This window comes from Centropristis striata, chromosome 13, assembly GCF_030273125.1.
Source record: "Centropristis striata isolate RG_2023a ecotype Rhode Island chromosome 13, C.striata_1.0, whole genome shotgun sequence".
NCBI lineage: Eukaryota > Metazoa > Chordata > Actinopteri > Perciformes > Serranidae > Centropristis > Centropristis striata.
Window position 1 is genome coordinate 15,547,009 of NC_081529.1, and position 19,124 is coordinate 15,566,132.

The window sequence follows — 19,124 nt, forward strand, 5'->3', positions numbered from 1 at the left end:
GGGTCAGTCTGAGGGACAGTTGTAGCTGTTGATCCACAGCAGGTCATCCAGCACACCCCAGTGCAGGTAGAGGATGGAGATAACCACCAGTACATGCATGATCTGGTGGCTGTTGCACCAGTAGTCAAAAAGGCCCGGGCGGAAGCGCTCCGGGATACGTGTGATGTTGATGACCCCGCCCAGCACGGCCAGTGCATCCATCATGAGGAAGTGGCGTAGCGAGGTGGGGCTGCCGCCGCCCACACCCACCCAGCGCAACAGGAAGAAGGAGAAGCGGAACAGCGCCTGCCAGGCGAAGGAGCGCAGCCGGCGAACGCTGCTCCGAGCCGTGACGGCGCAGTAGATGGCGTGGCTGGACAGCAGGATGTAGACTAACAGGGCCACAGTGCGGATGAACGGGTAGCACAGCAGCGTGCTGTAGACAATGGGTAGCGCCCCTGAGACAAGGAAACACACAAAGAAGAGTCAGCATACAGCAGACGGAGAGCTGATGTCCGACTCAGCAGCAATGTAACGCCTGGTGCAGGCGGCCTCAGCGCACAGAGGTCAAATTGTTTGAACCTAGTGTGACACTGCCCTTTCAGAGGGAGGTTAGCAGCATCCAGATCCTCTAATGTTTAGTCACTGCTCCGCTGTGTGCAATGCAGCTCTCAACTCATGACAGTCATGTGGAGAAGGGATAAAACGATATAGTGTTTGTTGACTGATTAATTAGTTGATTTAATCGACAGATGTATCAAACGTTTTTCACAAAGAGTCATATACAAGGATCACTAACATTTGTGTTCACCAGAATTGTGCTTATTATTTTTTTGGAAATAAAAGTCAACAAAGAGCAAAATAACCAATTAATTGAATGATCAACTGCCAGTAGATGGAGCAGCCCTGTTATCTTCAGGGTGGATACAGATTATTGATTATTTATTGGTAAAAAAAAAAGAAGAAACTTTTCAGCAGGAAGAAAATTTGCAGACGTGGAAAAAAATTCAGTAAGTCTAAATGGACCGAACTTTTGAGACCTGAGTTCTGCTATATAAAATTCATCCTGAGATCAAATGACTGGTTAATTGTTCCAGTAGCTGATCGACAGACAACAATGAAATAACCATTTTAATAATAAGTTGAATCATTTTTTTAAGCAAAAGTGCCAAAATTGGTCAGATTCCAGCCTCTTAATAATGAGTAGAAATGTAATTTAATTTTATTTTATTTAATTTAATACCTTTCAGGGTTTTGGACAAACTGAATAATCTGAAGATGTCACCTTGGACTTTTCATACTATTTTCTGAAGTTTTATAGACAAAGCAACTAATAAGCTACTCGATAAACAACAAGTCTGTCCAGTTGTCACTATGAGGTAAAAATAAATGAGAGGCCAAATCCTAAAGCCTACAGGAAAGTCAGATTCTCTACAGTATCAGAGGTGATTAATCTTATCTGGAGGGGAAAAAAATGTGTTCACGTGGAGCCATTCATCGCTAATTGGACATGAGCAGCTGCACCATATTAATTCAGCCTTTAAGTTGTATGGTGATGTTATAAAACAAATATCCAGTCTCATGTCACAATATTAATTATTATATTATTATCATAATATAATTTATAATATGGCTAGGCTAAAGTGCTTGCACACAAGTACATAAATAAGTGAAAAATATTGCACTTGTCATTGTGGTTTTAATGGGCTAATAAAGGCAGCATGGACTGATCAATAATCATTTTAGAACTTGGATCATTGCTTACATTGGTCAATTGACTCAGTGGTTCAATACAATCTGACAAATCAGTGCTGGTACGACTACCAGTCAAACACTCCTGTGGTAAATCATTGACAATCAATAAAGAAAAGTTCCTCCCTCAAAGTAAACACACCAGCAATAACAGAAGGCCGGCGGAGAAATCTGCTGAGCTTACCCAGTGTGTTGATCATGCAGATTCCACACACGTCGAGTTTGAGGAGGGTGTGGTAGACGGGCTCGCCTCCCTCGTGGTTCATGAAGAGGTGGTAAAGCACAGAGCCCAGCTGGGGCGAGAGGCAAGCCAGGAAGTGCACCACGCCCAACCATGTTACGCTGATCTGAGACCAGGGGATGTTGAGAGGCAGCAGCACCAGGAAGCAAACCAAAGGGATGCCTGGAGAGAAGAAAGAGAGAAACAGAGGCAGTAGAGGTTGTTAGAGTAGACTTTACCTCAGATGTAATGAGGGATGATACAAAGCTCGCTGCTGGATCCCTATTGTTAATGTTGTCATTATTATTCTTTTTTCTCATCTATGTCCACCAAAAATGTTCATGCTGCAAAAACCGTAAGACCAAAAGTCGCCAAAAGTGGCAGACGGGTTACAAATTCTCTCACTACAACAACACCTGAGATGACAACCACTGACCTCAAGGTGACGATGTAACAATCAAGTTTACATTTTTGCAATTATCTCAAAAACACCTTTGCTTAGAGTCAAAAAAATTTTTATTTCTCAATTCATCCGCATCTTTTCTCCTGTGTTTACTACCGTCACTGCAGAGCTTCGCATGTGGCCCATAATCTGAAACTCTGCATGGCCAATAACAAGATGACCGACACAATATCTCCTTTGCAGCTCAACTGTGTTTAATTACAAGTAAGCATATGTTTTATGAGGGTACCTGGGCTCTTGCACATACCCTAATGAGTTCATATAACATGTTATTGTTTTTGCAATTAAACTGCAATGAATGAAGTTAAATTATGAGCAGCAAACTGAGCAGAAGTATTTTAGAGCAGCTGTCTATAAACAGTAAACACTGGCTCGTAAAGGTTACTGAACATCATGTTTCAACATTTAGTTACTAGGTCAGTGCTGATTTACAAACTTTCACAACATAAAGGCTGTCCTCTCTATCATCCCATTGGATTATAAACTTTAACAGAGCATTATCATAGTGATGAACGAATTGTACTATTTAATATAAAAAATCTAGAGTTTGGCTAGTTTGCTTGTCAATTAAATAAAAAACAACCATAAAAATCTGTGCAGTCTGCTTGGACCCATGTGTAGCGTCTATCAATACCCAAAACAACGTGAAACACACACTTTTAAAATGAGAATTTGTTCCAATCAGTGTCATGTACTTGTACAAATCTAGTTTACTTTGTACTTCTGTAAGTAATTACATAACGTTTGACAGTAAAATTTGTCAAGCAACATATTCTGAAGGATTATTTAGACTTTTTTTCTTGTGGGCATCCAGTGATTGACAGAAAACAAAGCCGGGGGTAATGTGCACGCTGGTATGAAAACCATCAGTTCAAGTGTGATACAATAACATGGAAACTTTGACAAAACCAAATTAAGCTGTCATGTTTATTGTGATGGATTATCTCGCTCAGGACTTTTGAGGCCTTGTGGACGTTATTTTTCAAACTGTACCAGACTGAGTGGCCGCGAAGGGCTTCCGACTGTGCTGAGTGTGTGCCGACACCAGCAAGAATAATGTGAAGCAGAGCGGAAACCTACATGATTGGCACAAACGTATCAGTGTTGTTACCCTTTGAGGAAAAGACTCTAACTAAATTCTTATTTTGATGCAGCAAAAGGCCATATTTCAAAAGCCTAATCTAAATTTCTCTACTGGGGAAGGGAAAGGCGTTCACAGCAAAAACTCAGACCTTGAAATCTGATCCACATCCAGTTGTTACGATCATTTATCACTTTACAGCACACATATTGCACTCCCTTCCCCCCTTTTTTTGCCCACTCTGCCGTTTCCAATGTCACGGCAAATGTCCCAACCAGGTGATACTGGCAATGCCTTCTACTGTAACACATCTATTTTAAGTGTGTTATCTGCACTCCTCCCCCCACTCGTCCTGGGCCGGCCTGACGTACCCAGCCCCGCTCAGGGTTGAATACAGTAGAGAGGATCTCCACTGTTTGAAGGCCTGAACGCGGTCAAATGTCTGAGAGCTGAGCTGCGGGCAGGATGCTTTCAGTTTATATGCAAAACAAACCAGCTCATGAAACTTCCCTGAAATGTTACAACACAATAAAACAACAACGTTCCACCTGGGTCACAGGCGCAGCTCTGCATCTTTTCTTTTAAATCTGGAGAACTGGACAAAAGCTTGTAGGATTAAACATCACTGCCTTATATAGGCAATGATGCTAAGGGTGTATGTGAGGTCATATGCTCAGCTGACGTCACTGGTGTGTAATAAAAACTTGCAGGGCCACTTCCCCGATGATCACTTCTGCAGTTTATTCTGTGACTGCCGGCAGCTGAAAGTGAAGTGACGACCTTCAGAATGAGGAAGTTGTCAGATTCCCATAAGTCTGTGAACACACAGCTCGAGGATGTATTTTGATGGCAGCAAGAGGTCATGCTACTGTGCACCGTGCTATTGGCAGTCTAATCATTTCAAACTGAAAACAGAATAAAAGCCTGGAGATTGCTAACAAGCAGACACGTCGGTCTCACCTCTGGCTGCACAGATTAACACATTACTGCAATTAATTTTGGCTTGCGCCAACCTATTAAAAGAATGGCATATTGTTGTGTAACCATGACGTTTTGGACCAGATGTAAAAGCCATTATGTCCAGTTCAATGAAAACAGAATGAAACATTTATGTCAAACCTCTGCTTGTTAATGGAGAGACACAGCTGGTCATATATGGCTTCAGACTGATTTATAATTAATAGATTTATTAATTAAAACTAGGGGTTGGAATCAGCAGAATTCCCACAATACAATATCGCGATACTCAAGACATGATACGGTATTATTGCAATTGTGTGTTTTAGGGGAGAGTTGGCACAAATTTCACATTTTTCACTTTTCACTTGAGAGATTTTTACACCTACACATATAATACTTTTTAGGCAAACAACCTTAATACGTCTGCTGTCATAAAACGCTTAAAGTTTTTCATTAAGAAAACAAGTATTTAGGAATTAAACGAAAAGTAGATGCTGCTCAATGTTACAATCAAAGTGCATGCGAGTCTGACTTGCAACAGCGTGAGTTATGGTTATAAATAGCTTAACACAGCAGTAAACAAACAGCTTTCATGCTAAATTAATAATATTTAACTTTAACTTTATTACGAGGATTTGATCAGATAATGTATGCATAATGATATTATTGAATTTTCCTGGATGCTCCAGTTGAAGCATTCATGTCCTTCCTTGTTGGTAAATACATTGATTACACCAACATGATTAGTGAATTTGATTAATGGAAGTTTTTAAAAACACTAAACAATCTTGATCTGATTTAAATTTTAGTACAAGTGCCTGAAAAATTGTACAGTACATTACCTGAATAAATGTTATTTGTCATCAAAACCATCCTGCTATCACTCTCAAATTGACTGAAAGGTATTTTAACACATAGACAAACAATAAATAAATATAAAATAAAGTGTTTTTCTGACTTTTTTCAATATTTTTTAATAAAATAAAATAGGCTTATATTTCAAATTATTTTCAGTTGAAAAACATGTACCGGTAACTATTTTGATAATCAATTAATTGTTTCAGTATTTTTTCAGGAAATAATGCAAATAAACTGATTTTTCACAGTTCTAAAATATGATCATTTGCTGCTTTCCTCTGTCTTATATTATAGTAAACTTCATATTTTGGTGTTTGGAAATGTTGTTTGGACAAGAAGTTACTTTATGCTCTTGGACTGCGGTTGCAGCCCTTACTTTAACTTTTGCACCAATAAGACAAATTCTTCAAATATTACCATGAATTTAGCTCAAAAATATGTGGTTAAAAACAGAGCTACAACTTGATTAGACAACTTTCAAAAATAATCGTTAACTATTTTGATTAGTCTTTTTTTTAAGCCAAAATGGCAGAAAATGCTGCTTTTGCCTCTCAAATAGGGACATTTACTACTTTTTTCTGAATATCTTTGGGTTTGGGACTGACCAAACTAGACATTTAAAAACACAATCTTTGACTCTGAGATTTTGTGGTTTTTTTTGACAAAACATAAAATTGATTAATCAAGGAAATAATGGGCATCATATCATCAGATGCAGTCCCTAGTTAAAAGTTCAGCGTTTAAGTCATGTGTGCAACCCTGAATTTAAATTCTCCAGGCTTAAGTGCAAAGCCTGGCTTGGCATCCTGCTGAAGGTACAGTATCTCTACAGTATCTGTACTGCTGTGGGTTAATACTCAAAGTCACACCAGCTACAGAAATCTCACCTGCTGACTAAGCAGCCCATGCAGTATTGTTGTACTCACCATGAGTGTATATGTTTCCAAGTTCATTGTGCAGGTAGAACAGGCTCCTGATGCAGTCTTGCACAGAGGAGATTGGCCGGTATCCCGTTAGGACGTATTTGTTAAACTGAAGATGTGGAGGTGAACTCGCCCAGTCCAGCAGCCTGGGTCCATTTAAAAATGCCATAGCAAACAAGACCGTTAAAAGGACGCCGCCGAATAAGTAAAAAACAGACTGTACACCTATATACACATTTAGTAAGATTATTGCGACTAAAACCTTATGGGATACCATTGGGTTCTATATTGTGCTGTTAGCTTCCTAGCTTGGCGCTAGTAAGCTCACGTCAAGTCTGTCAGCACGACCCGGCGACGGTGTTATCAGCGCCGCCGCTGTTGGCTTTGAACCGCCGGTACCTGTGTGAGTGTCATCCGCAAGGCTGGAGACAGACACGGCCAGCCACATACATGGTGCGAGCTCGGGACGGTCATTACATTTGGCATATAAGAAATGTCTGTGTAGCACCAAACAGCCTTGAGTGGTTGAGAGGCGAAATGTTGCTCGTCATGTTAAAGCCACTTCCTCGTTAGTTATCATTCCGGTGCAGCGCGGCTCGTCCCGGGCGGCAGGGATGCTGTCCATCCACCTCCAGATGATGCTAGCTTGATCCTAGCGGTCACATTTACACTAGAGGACTAGCAGGTCACACCGTTTCTTGAATGAAAGGCGTCAAATACTGGGGTCAGTTCCGTTTGATGCTGGCTAGCTTTCGTAAGGCTGATTAAAAAAAACCCAGATGAGATGTGTGATTCTGGAGCGGAGATTTTGCTCAGGACTGCGGGCTAGCAAGCCGGGCAGTCGGCTACCGATGTCCTGTCACTGGGGATGAGGGAGCAGATGTATAAGCCTGAAGACTCGGTCCGGTCCATAATGCGTGGATTCACTTTCTTCAACATCTGTTTGATCCGATTGTTTCCCACCATTATTTGTGGCTGGCTGTATTCCTTGAATTGCGGAGTCTTCCCTGGCGGCCTTTAAGTCCCCTGCATCGCCTCTACACAAGTATCCATGGCGTCAATTGCCAACAGCAACAACGACGGCACTTCCGCTCAGTGATTTCAAAATAAAGCCTTTATCTATGAACGTGCCATACTACACGGTCCCTCATAAAAGTTGGAATCAAATATTTTTTCCTCTTTCCATGAAATGAATGTCACAGTGTGATTTATTCTTGACAGATAATGTGTATATCTTTACAAAACTTTATTAATCAATCTCTTCCAAACATATCACAATGAAAATCAAACCACAATTAACAGAGGCTTGTGTCTGAAAAACAAAATTATTTTAAACTTTATGGGCGACCGTTTAGATAACAGAACTAATAGTAATACTAATAATAAACGTACTTAGTTTCTTAAATACTGTGGACTGTTAGCACAGCTCATCCCCTCATTTAAATTACACCATATTTGTACATATTGTTTTATTTTTTATATAATTTTATAATATTTTTGTATGTGCATTTTTTTCTATTCTTCAGTTTTTCTAATATATAATATAATATAAATGAAAAGTATACAGATTAACAAATAAGATAATGGAAAGAGATACATAAATACTTAAGTAAAGAAAAATCTGTATTACAGGCAGAAGATGAGATCTCTGAACATTCATGTATGAATTTCAAAGCTGTCAAAAGTAAAGAACTTATTGAAAAAGGTGACCACTTGTTCATAGGTCATACATAAGCAACAACAACAACAACAACAACAAACATTATTAATGGGAAAGTGCAGGAATGTTAGTTGTACAATTTGATATCCAACGTCCATCAGTCAGAAACCTGCCTTTTGGAAAGTCCTGAAGCCTGTTCCATATATTTGCACAGCTGATATCTTATCTGCACTTATATTTTTATACAGGCGATGAAGCAAGGCAGTATGTTCAGAAAAGTCATGCCTGCTTATTGTTCAGTTGAGTTAAGCTAAAGATAGCTAACCACAGGACTGCTAATGCCTTAGGGACGCCAGGAGCAAATAATTGCTTACTCCTGGGTCCGCATTTCTCCACTCCCCCCACTCTGGCCTGTGTGTACATAGTTTCAACTGGTAATCCTGCTATGGAAAAATACCAAATCGCCCCTCATTTTCTTTTCTGATAATTTGATGAATTACATATATTTATCAAAGATATTGCACCATGGGAGAACTAAAAACTTTAATGCATGAGTCCTTTACAATGCAAGACAACAAGACAGCAGGACCCATCTTAATTGTTGAGGCATATTCTTGAACAAATTTGCAATTAACCAAATTACATAAACCAACCGACACAGCATGAACCTTTCCTGGGGCGTTAAATGAGCAGCCCACTTTACCCACTTGGTAAACCAGCTTTCTTTCTAAAAAAAAAAAAAAAAAAAAAAGAACAAATAAATGAATAAACTGACATTTATGTAAAGACAGCATTTTATTTTGAAGGCGAACTCTCTAGACTTCTGGTCTCATTCTGTTTCACTGGGACTACTTTCATGCTGCTTGGCGGCACTTGGCGGTGTAAATGCCAACACTAAGTGAGCTACAGCTGCCTTCAAAACAGCCGGAAATATTGCAGCTACCACCTGAGCACACACGATAAACACAAACAACACAATTATTATTTGTGGTTTAATTGCAAATATGTTACTAGAGCACAAATTGTGTTTCTTTACAATATTTACAGATAAAACGCAGGTCAGCATAGATGCGGAATTATCAGAAAACTATAATTATACCGGAGGAACAAAATGTTATAATTATAGATAATGCACAGAAATTATGGGAGATTTTAATCATGACAAAAATCTGTTGCAGCTTGTGGTCCATAAATAAACCATTATCCAGACACAGGATAGTTTGAGTGCAGTGCTCAAATTTCATATGCCTCGTGTTGCTTGACTTCTGATTTCAAAAAACAATTAAAATGCTGTCATCATAGGGTCACTTTTATTATTACTGCACAAAAGCAATAGATGCGCTCAGATTTAGACGTTTCCAAAGAGCACTTGAAGGCAGCAGGTGACGCGCTGTAATAATCCTCTACTGGGGGAGAGCTGCTGAGGATGTGGAATAATCACACCACCTCCACCTCCATCTCGCTCTGCTGCTCCGACCCAATGACACGTAGCCGCTTACAACCACTCCTCAGTGGGATGGTGACAAACAAGACCCCCCTTCACTCTGGACAACCCACATGTCACTCTAAACCAGATGTTAACATTTCAGAATGAATCCCAATCCAATTTAATTGGCTTAATTAAATTAAAATAATTAGAATTAAATTAGATATTTGTTTCTCAAAGTGGCTCACTAAAATGTAATCTCAGCACGTGTTAAAATAATTTGATTATTCTCTATTGTTAAAATAATTTGTTGTCTGTCTCTGTTGTCTGTCTCTGTGCGTGACGCAGGTCACAATCAAAGGTCACTATGTATGCGTAATTCACTAAACCTTGGGTGTACTATCTATCTCTCTATGCATTATATATTAATCAGGCGATAAGATTTTGATACAATGATTATGTTTGTGTGTTAATGTTGGTTTAGAAACTGTAATTACTTTGATGACATATATTACATTTGCTTAAACTGATTAAGATGTAGACATTTGAAAAATAAGTGGCTCCAAATTATATCTGTAAGACATAATAAGGCAGAATGTTTGTCTTAACAAGTTTTGATAGCAGGTCAGAACACAGTGTGAAGGTCAGAAGTTCTGAGAAATTGATGGTTAAGTGTCACTTCTCATCTAGCAGGCCCACAGCCCCCCATTTTAATAATGATTTAATATTTTTAATAATTGATCGTATAATAATAAGATAAATTATTAAATCATTTAAATTATAATAAATATTATTATTATTAAAACAGTAGCTCTAATAATACTTAATGTAGAAGGATCTAGAGAGGGTTTTTATAGTGACATGTTCATAGTTACAGGAGAAAATGTTGGTAGACAGAGAGCAATTTAATAATAAGTAAAATATCTGACCCAACTGCAGAAAATACTGCTTTTAAAAATGCAATCAGAAGGTCACGTTCATGGTTTTAGCAGTGCAACAGGGACATAAAGTCTGAGAAATCGGTGGTTAAGTGTCACTTCTCACCTAGCAGGCCCAAAGCCCACAGCCCTGAGAAAAAAAGACCTCTATTGAACTGCCAAACCACTATATCCCCCACCCACTGCCTTCACCATCACATCCCACCCTGACTTGTCTTTAAAAACAAAAAGTACAGCAGTAGGAATTCAGTGTGCATGTGCAAGACACGGTGAGTCTATGCTGATTTTCTCATTTTGACATATTCTCTTTATTTGAAAAACACTATTGATTATATTATTATTATTATTATTATTATTATTATAATCAATTATTAAAATATTAAAACTATTATTATTATTATTATTAATAATAATAATAATAATAATAATAATAATAATAATAATAATAATAATAATAATAATAATAATTATAATAATACAATGTATTATTAAAACAGTAGCTCTAATAATACTTAAAATACAAGGACCTAGAGAGGGTTTTTTTTAGTGACATGTTCATAACTACAGGGGAAAATGTTGGTAGACAGAGAGCAATTTAATAATAAGTAAAATATCTTAACCAACTGCAGAAAATACTGCTTATAAAAATGCAATCAGAAGGTTGCGTTCATGGTTTTGAAAGTGCAACAGGGACAGAAAGTGATTGAATATGGTGTCAATCTTGAGTTTTTTAGCATATGGTTCATTACTACTTCAATGACCTTCAATTGCTCATGAACCACATTTCTTTTTCAGGATAAACCATCAGTTTGTAGCCATAACCCAACTTTACAGCAACATGTTGCTGTTGGATATTTGCATCTATGCCAGCCTCATGCTGTCCCTCCCTCAGTGCACGTATCAATCATGCATAGATGGGAAACCTAAACAGTGCGTAGAAGCAGAATTTGCTCCAGGTACTAATTTAGCTGGCGAAGGCTTTGATATCACCAAAATGGAGCGTAAAGGAGCCTTTGTGCTCAACATGAATCAGTGGGAACGTAAAGACAAAACCTGCACCCTTTGTATCAACCCCTTTCTGGAGAACAAAAAGCAAAAGCTCCCCTTATCGGTGGTGGACTGGAGACCAAATCAGTCCTGCAGCAGGAGAGTGACCAGTACACTCCACCGATCCAGTGAGTCTCTCGTCAGTTCTAGATCCTCTTCTGTGGAAAACAACTGGAAGAGCGGATTAGATTTCGGCTTAGCAAAGAAAGGCGCCTCATTGATGCTAGCTGGTACAAATTCCAAACTCGCTAAATACTCCATGGAAAAAACAAAGAATGACAAGTTCAGCTTCACTAGCCAAAGCATGTCCTGTGAGTACTACAGGTAAGAATTTGTAGGACTGTTTCAAACGTTCCTCCACATACTCCCTGAAATGTAAACATAAATGCACTAAACAAACTGCACTATAATATTCAAATGCAATACATTGTTTCAGATTGATCAGTCTTTCTTTCTTGTCTGGTGTCTCACTGTGTGTAGCTACAGAGTGTCTGGCACTCCTAAGTTGCACAGAGAATTTCACAAAGCAATGAAGCAGCTCCCCAAAATCTACAGCCCTGAAAACAAGCAGCAATTTTACAAATTGATTGACAACTTTGGCACACATTACATCACCAAGGTAAACCTAAATGATGGCATAATTCTAACAAAACAAATTTATTGACAAATTTAAGTACTACGGAAATTATATATAGGGAGAAATTTGCTGATGTAGTATGCATTTAAATATTTAATTCCAGGTGAAGTTGGGAGGAAGTGTTCAATCTGTGACCAGCATCAGGGAGTGCCAGGCCAGCCTGCAGGGCCTCAGCGTGGACGAGGTGCAGAAGTGCCTGGAAGTTGAGGCGTCTGTCAGCACTCTTCACACTTCAGTAAAATATGAAGCAAAACAATGCAAGCAGGATATCGAAAAGACGGACAGGAAGTCGGCATTCTCGAGCCTCTTCAACGACAGGTATAGAACATTTATGTCTTATATTTTCTGTAGGTTTGTCAGAGTCAGTGCATTCACTGTTGTAAAATTGTGAAATATTTTTAAATATTCAAATTCAAAAGTCTAAATAATGTTCCATAATAAGGCAACATTTTAATCGCAATTAATAACAGCAAGTGGTATGGTTAACTACTTAATTTTTTTAAATTGATTGACAGCCTAATTTTGTTTGTTCCCCATTCATTTGCATTTCTAAATAACTTTTTTCAACAATGGAAATTTCCCATTTAGATTACTTAAATGCCAGAATTCAAACGTCAGATATCAAAATCTCCTTCCAAATTCACGAACCACTTTCTGTGCAAACAAATGGTGCAAAACTTTATCAATAATGTCAATTCCTATTATAATGAAAGGCCCTCACATTAAAGGCGCAGGCTTCTTCAAGTGTTGTGCAAATTTGTGCTCTACAGGTTCACAGAAATAAAGGGGGGCCATACAACAGAGCCAGACCTTCTCTTCTCTGCTGACAAAGATCCATCAGCCTACAAAGAATGGCTGAACTCGCTACCACAGAACCCTGACATAGTCTCATATTCCCTCGACTCTCTGCATGAGTTACTGCCTACTAACACCTCTGCACGGAAGAACCTGCGCTCAGCTATCAGCCATTACATCCTGGAGAAAGCTCTGTGGAAGAACTGTAGCGAACGCTGTCAGGCTGGGAGGAAGAGCAACCCGACAGATAGCTGCGTCTGCCAATGCCACAATGACCCTGCTGTAAACCAAGACTGCTGCCCCACCCGTAAGGGCATGGCACGGGTCATCATTACTGTACAACGAGCTTCTGGTCTTTGGGGAGATTACATCACAGCCACAGATGGCTATGTCAAGGTGTTCTTCGGCAGGCAAATGGTCCACCGTACTTCTGTCATTTACAACAACAACTACCCGCGCTGGGCTGCGACAGTCGAACTGGGAACCCAGGATTTATTTTCAGGAAAAGTGAGATTTGAAGTGTGGGATGAGGACAACAAGTGGGACGACGACCTGTTGGGAAAATGTGAGCAAGTTCTGTCTGCTGGAGTCAAGGACGGTGTCTGTCAACTCAATCATGGCCAGCTGTTCTTCAAATTGGATGTGACATGCGCTCCAAGTCTGAGTGGAGATACATGCAAAGACTATAAAGCCTCGCCTATGAGTCAAAGTCTGATGAAGCTGTATGTGTCCCGTCATGCACATCCTGTTCCAAAGGCCGTCCTCTTAGAGATGGGTGTGTTTGTGGATGAAACAAGCTCACAGAGAAACCAGAGTCTTACTGCCCAGAGCCAAAAGTTTGATTTGATGTGACCCCCATGTTTAGCTTTCCTGATGTTTTTATTCAAGGTATCAACACGTTGTCAATTTATTGATATAGTTAATCTGAGCAAAAAGCGTCATTTATTATCGCCATCCCTTATTAAAGCTCCACTGATCACGAAAGATGAGAGTACATCAATTCGGAGAGAGTAGTTGAATTTTGAAGCGGCTTCAACTCAATATCAGGAAAATGTCCTTTATATTTTGCCTGTTCAGGTTTTATTTCTGTTTTATATACATTAAGGTTGTGTTGAATTATAAGTAAAATAAGTTTGTTTGTTTTTGACAGAAGACTATTGTAGCCAAAAGCAAGATAGGAAAGTTGTTTCTATATTGTATGTATCTTCATATAGCGCTCATTATATTGTAGGCACTGGCCTCAGCAAAGCATATGCAGCTGATTATCTAAAGGTTCCTGCAGCTGTTGAAATGTGATTTACATTTAATGTCCTTTTTCTTCCAAGTTTATTTTTGCAGTATTTTGTATCTGTGAATTTTTTTTAAAATCATGGTATTGTGTCTATACATGAATTTATAACATAGAGTATGTTTTGTACATTTTAATGACATTATTGCCTTTTCAGATTTTTGTGTGAAGAGAAGTATAGAACAACACATCACACATGCAGCCTATTACACCTGTAGAACAATGATACTATAAGTGTTTTCATCTATTGTATTGTCAGTTACCTTATCTCCCACTTGCACTGTTGTAGTAAAGATCATGTGTGAATCCATATATTTATCATTTTCATTGATTGCTTTCATGTTGTGTTTTGATTTAGATGAATTGTCTTTGCTGTATGTGTGTATCCTGCTAAAACCAGCTTTGTATTAAACTTAAGAAAATAATCTCATCTCATGGAGTTTGGCCACAGCCCACCACTTCAGAGAAATGATAGATTTGTGGTGTCTGGTTCATTGGTAACTGGAAAGCCAGCCTTTCTCGTCTGTTTGAGCTCATCTATAGACCACCAACTCCTCCCTCTCAGTACTTGCTCTACTCATGAAACTGCCAAACCACTTCTTTTTCCCCCGTTCTCTTAAAGACCTCCGCCACCTCACCCCCTCACCACCTCCTGTCCTGCTTTTTTTGTCTTTTAAAAAGCAAAGCACTGATACTCACGCTCACAGTCCCTTTTACAAGTGCAGCGTGAACAGCAAGATAAAGGTGAGTCTAAGCTGATGTGCACATATCAAAATATTTTTTCTTTCACTTTGGTTGAATATACATAACCGTCTGTGGGTGATTTAACAATGTGTTTATAAGTTATAATGCATCCAGTAAACTGCTTTTTCACTGACTAATTCTACGGTATAGTGTAGTCCTCATGTCACATTTGTGAAAGAAGCAGTCTGAAACAATAAGTAAGCCAATGTATTGTAAGATAAGTCTATTTATTTATAGAGCAAATGTTGACTGAAGCAATCATCTAGTCGTGATAGTTGTTGACTAATGCAGCTGTAAAACGATTGGTCTCAATACAGGATTTATAAAAATGGTGATGGACTTGAAAGACCTGACAGTAAGGGCTTAAATGTTCCACAGTATGAGGGCAATAATAAAATGTTTAATCAGCTGCAGATTTTGTCTAAGAATGGAGAATGGAGTAGAAGCCAAAGAGATCTGATATATAAACTTGTGTCTATCCATACGGTGCGTTAAAGGCAATTCAAGACTCTTGAAAGTCTCTCTAGATTTTATTGGTCTCTATTCTTGGTATATGTGAGGAGATGCTTGAAAAACCACAAGCAAGAAAAGGATGACTGACTGACTCACATAAAGAAAGTCACAGCAGTCGAGCTGCGAGGATATAAAAACATGTAAAACCAAACAATGACATACACTTCTTTAAGAAAGAGTGACACAATGACTATATGTCTAACAACCAAGGAGTGAACTAATGAACTGCTTCACTTGCTCATGTTTGTTCAACTAAAATCTTTGTTTTTCAGAATTAAACCATCAGTTTGCATCAGTAACCCAACTTATACACAACATGTTGCTGTTGGATATTTGCATCTATGCCAGCCTCATGCTGTCCCTCCCTCAGTGCACATATCAATCGTGCAGAGAGGGGACACCCAGACAGTGCGTAGAAGCAGAATTTGCTCCAGGTACTAATTTAGCCGGCGAAGGCTTTGATATCACCAAAATGGAGCGCAAGGGAGCCTTTGTGCTTAACATGAATCAGTGGAAACGCAAAGACAAAACCTGCACAATTTGTAACAACCCCTATCTGGAGAACAAAAAGCAAAAGCTCCCCTTATCGGTGGTGGACTGGAGAACAAAGCAGTCCTGCAGCAGGAGAGTGACCAGTACACTCCACCGATCCAGTGAGTCTCTCGTCAGTTCTAGCTCCTCTTCTGTGGAAAACAACTGGCAGGCCAGTTTAGATGTTAACGCGGCTGGAAGGGGTGGCTCATTGATGTTAGCTGGTACAAATTCTAAACTGGCTGAATACTCCATGGAAAAAACAAAGAATGACAAGTTCAGCTTCACTAGCCAAAGCATGTCCTGTGAGTACTACAGGTAAGACAATAAAGACTGGGATGATGCTTTGCCCCACACTCCCAGAGCTATAAAAGATAAATACATGCATTTATTCCCTTGTTTCATACTGATCCGTTTTTTCTTGTCTTTTGTGTCTCACTGTGAACAGCTACAGAGTGTCTAGCACTCCCAGGTTGCACAGAGAATTTCAAAAGGCAGTGAAACAGCTCCCCAAAATCTACAGCCCTGAGTTCAAGCAACGATTTTACAAACTGATTGACAACTTCGGAACCCATTACATCACCAAGGTAAACTAACATCTTAAAAAGATGTAATACATTTGTTCATGCCGTATGTGTTCAAAGTTTAATTTTGCCCATATTCAACCAGCTCTGTGTCACTGCAATGCAGGCATTCGACAAAATGTCTTCCCGATGATGCATAACAACAGCAAGGTTTCACTCTCAACATGTCAGATACCAACACTTTGTCACAGGCCTCATCGTGTGATACCGGTGCGCCCTTTGGCAGATGTATGAGACGCACCAGGCTTTCCATTGACTGTAATCAAAACTCATTGCAATATTAATCACTTATTAGTCAGTCAGACCCAGAAGATCAGGGTTTGTGTCCCGTGTGAAACCAAGAGTCAATGTCCTTATTTGGAGTCAACCTGTGTAACCGGGTCCAGTGGTTAAGTGCACAGAAATGGTTATTTTAAACCAAACCCTGTTTCTTAAACCTAACCCTAGTCAAGTGGTTTTATTGCCTACACAGAAGTTAATTTTGAAAAGTTATTATGCATGTAACTATCAGAAAATGACACCATATCCCCAACACATACAAAACCAGCAAAGTGTTGTGAATGCATAGGTAACAACGCTTTTTGTGTCATCCCACAGACTTTTTGCTCTGGGCACTGGCAGCATGGGGGAAGGGCGGGCACCGTTCATATGCATGTACTGCCTGGTGACAAAGAGTTTTACTTTAAATATATAATTTCAGGTGAAGTTGGGAGGAAGTGTTCAATCTGTGACCAGCATCAGGGAGTGCAAGGCCAACCTAGAAGGCCTCAGTGTGGAGGAGGTGCAGATGTGCCTGGAAGTTGAGGCGTCCGCCAGCATCCAAGCTGAAGCAAAAATTCAAGCACAACACTGCAAGAAGGACATGGACCGGATGGAAAGTAAGGCATCTTTCTCCGGCCTCTTCAATGACAGGTATTTTCTCATATATTTTTTCACATTTTCTACTTATTTACATGATCACACCTTGAAATATAATTGTTGTAAGAACAAGAAAAGCCGAATTGGCTTGGTTATTTTAAAATAACTCTTCTCTACAGGTTCACAGAAATAAAGGGGGGCCATACCACAGAGCCAGACCTTCTCTTCTCTGCTGACAAAGATCCATCAGCCTACAAAGAATGGCTGAACTCGCTACCACAGAACCCTGACATAGTCTCATATTCCCTCGACTCTCTGCATGAGTTACTGCCTACTAACACCCCTGCACGGAAGAACCTGCGCTCAGCTATCAGCCATTACATCCTGGAGAAAGCTCTGTGGAAGAACTGTAGCGAACGCTGTCAGGCTGGGAGGAAGAGCAACCCGACAGATAGCTGCGTCTGCCAATGCCACAATGACCCTGCTGTAAACCAAGACTGCTGCCCCACCCTTAAGGGCATGGCACGGGTCATCATTACTGTACAACGAGCTTCTGATCTTTGGGGAGATACCACCACAGCCACAGATGGCTATGTCAAAGTGTCCTTCAACGGGCAAATTGTCCACCGTACTCCTGTCATATACAACAACAACTACCCGCGCTGGGCTGCGACAGTCGACCTGGGAACCCGGGATTTATCCTCAGGACATAAAGTGAGATTTGAAGTGTGGGATGAGGACAACAAGTGGGACGACGACCTGTTGGGAGACTGTGAGCAAGGTCTGTCTGCTGGAGTCAAGGAGGATCTCTGTAACCTGCAACATGGCAAGCTGTTCTTCAAATTGGATGTGACATGCGCTCCGAGTTTGAGTGGAGATACATGCAAAGACTATAAAGCCTCGCCTATGAGTCAAAGTCTGAAGAAGCTGTATGTGTCCCGTCATGCACATCTTGTTCCAAAGGCCGTCCTCTTAGAGATGGGTGTGTTTGTGGATGAAACAAGCTCACAGAGAAACCAGAGTCTTACTGCCCAGAGCCAAAAGTTTGATTTGATGTGACCCCCATGCTTGGCTTTACTGATACTTCCATAGCAACATTACTCTTTTTATTAGCTGAGGTTAATAGAGGTTAATTGAGGCTAATCCTTTTATCCGCATACAACATCCCTCATTAAATCTCTACTAATCAAAAAAAATGAGGAGTATGACTGTTCGGGAGGAATGTTTTATGTATTGACAGAGCAGGTGCAACTCAATTATAGAAAATGTTCCTTATATTCAGCGCTTGTTTCAGTTTAATTTACATTTAAGTCTTAAACTTGTAGTTGCAAAGTTTGTAGTTTCTCTGAATGATTTAAGTTTTACTATAGTTAGTGTAGGCCCTCATTAGTAAAAGATCCAAATGACTGAAATCCAATCGTAAAATGTTTTTAAAATATCTAAAATATGAACAAAATTAGAGGCAGACATGACACTGTTTGTATATCTGTTTTTTATGCTGTATCTGTGTATTTGAATCACATAACACCCATTGTACTTAAAACATGGCTAAAGCATTATGCAGTAGTTGTGTAAAAGTTCTTGCAGCTGTCAAAATGAGTTTTATTAAATGCAGTGTTTACTTACAAACGTACGCCTTTTTTACATACTTCCACATAAAAACATATTTGCATATTCTATGTCTCGCACTTTTTTGTAGCATATTATTATATATACAAACATTTATAACGTACTAGTGTGTCTGATGTATTTTATTATTTTTGGCTTTTTTGCTTATGTTTGTTTATCCTGAATAAAAACATAATATCTGAACTGTTTGTAGTATTTGATGTTTCATGTTTCATTACTTGATTACTTGAGTGTTCAT

The 19,124-nt window shown here is 39.4% G+C and overlaps 3 protein-coding genes across 3 annotated transcripts; 2 read left to right on the forward strand and 1 right to left on the reverse strand.

Moving 5' to 3' along the window:
- Positions 1-3: 3 nt before the first annotated feature.
- On the reverse strand, positions 4-7,202 carry paqr4a (progestin and adipoQ receptor family member IVa). Its single transcript, XM_059347781.1, has 3 exons — positions 6,240-7,202; positions 1,916-2,134; positions 4-437 (listed from the first exon to the last, which is right to left on the reverse strand). The coding sequence occupies exons 1-3, from the start codon at positions 6,511-6,513 to the stop codon at positions 4-6; spliced, it is 927 nt and encodes a 308-aa protein (XP_059203764.1). The 5' UTR covers positions 6,514-7,202.
- Positions 7,203-11,062: 3,860 nt separating this feature from the next.
- On the forward strand, positions 11,063-13,761 carry LOC131983878 (perforin-1-like). The gene is made up of 4 exons (XM_059348706.1): positions 11,063-11,631; positions 11,788-11,926; positions 12,048-12,262; positions 12,715-13,761. The coding sequence occupies exons 1-4, from the start codon at positions 11,099-11,101 to the stop codon at positions 13,589-13,591; spliced, it is 1,764 nt and encodes a 587-aa protein (XP_059204689.1). The 5' UTR covers positions 11,063-11,098; the 3' UTR covers positions 13,592-13,761.
- Positions 13,762-15,564: 1,803 nt separating this feature from the next.
- Positions 15,565-19,063, forward strand: LOC131983690 (perforin-1-like). Its single transcript, XM_059348458.1, has 4 exons — positions 15,565-16,133; positions 16,264-16,402; positions 17,100-17,311; positions 17,437-19,063. The coding sequence occupies exons 1-4, from the start codon at positions 15,601-15,603 to the stop codon at positions 18,314-18,316; spliced, it is 1,764 nt and encodes a 587-aa protein (XP_059204441.1). The 5' UTR covers positions 15,565-15,600; the 3' UTR covers positions 18,317-19,063.
- The last annotated feature ends 61 nt before the right edge of the window (positions 19,064-19,124 follow it).

Excerpts from the sequence above, each read along its gene's own strand:
- paqr4a (XM_059347781.1), bottom strand. The coding sequence starts at position 6,513 with ATGGTATCCCATAAGGTTTTAGTCGCAATAATCTTACTAAATGTGTAT. Across the intron at positions 2,135-6,239 it reads TGGAAACATATACACTCATG|GCATCCCTTTGGTTTGCTTC; the intron begins GTGAGTACAACA and ends TCTTCTCTCCAG. Across the intron at positions 438-1,915 it reads CTGCATGATCAACACACTGG|GGGCGCTACCCATTGTCTAC; the intron begins GTAAGCTCAGCA and ends TCCTTGTCTCAG.
- LOC131983878 (XM_059348706.1), top strand. The coding sequence starts at position 11,099 with ATGTTGCTGTTGGATATTTGCATCTATGCCAGCCTCATGCTGTCCCTC. Across the intron at positions 11,927-12,047 it reads GCACACATTACATCACCAAG|GTGAAGTTGGGAGGAAGTGT; the intron begins GTAAACCTAAAT and ends ATTTAATTCCAG. Across the intron at positions 12,263-12,714 it reads TCGAGCCTCTTCAACGACAG|GTTCACAGAAATAAAGGGGG; the intron begins GTATAGAACATT and ends TGTGCTCTACAG.
- LOC131983690 (XM_059348458.1), top strand. The coding sequence starts at position 15,601 with ATGTTGCTGTTGGATATTTGCATCTATGCCAGCCTCATGCTGTCCCTC. Across the intron at positions 16,134-16,263 it reads ATGTCCTGTGAGTACTACAG|CTACAGAGTGTCTAGCACTC; the intron begins GTAAGACAATAA and ends CACTGTGAACAG. Across the intron at positions 16,403-17,099 it reads GAACCCATTACATCACCAAG|GTGAAGTTGGGAGGAAGTGT; the intron begins GTAAACTAACAT and ends ATATAATTTCAG.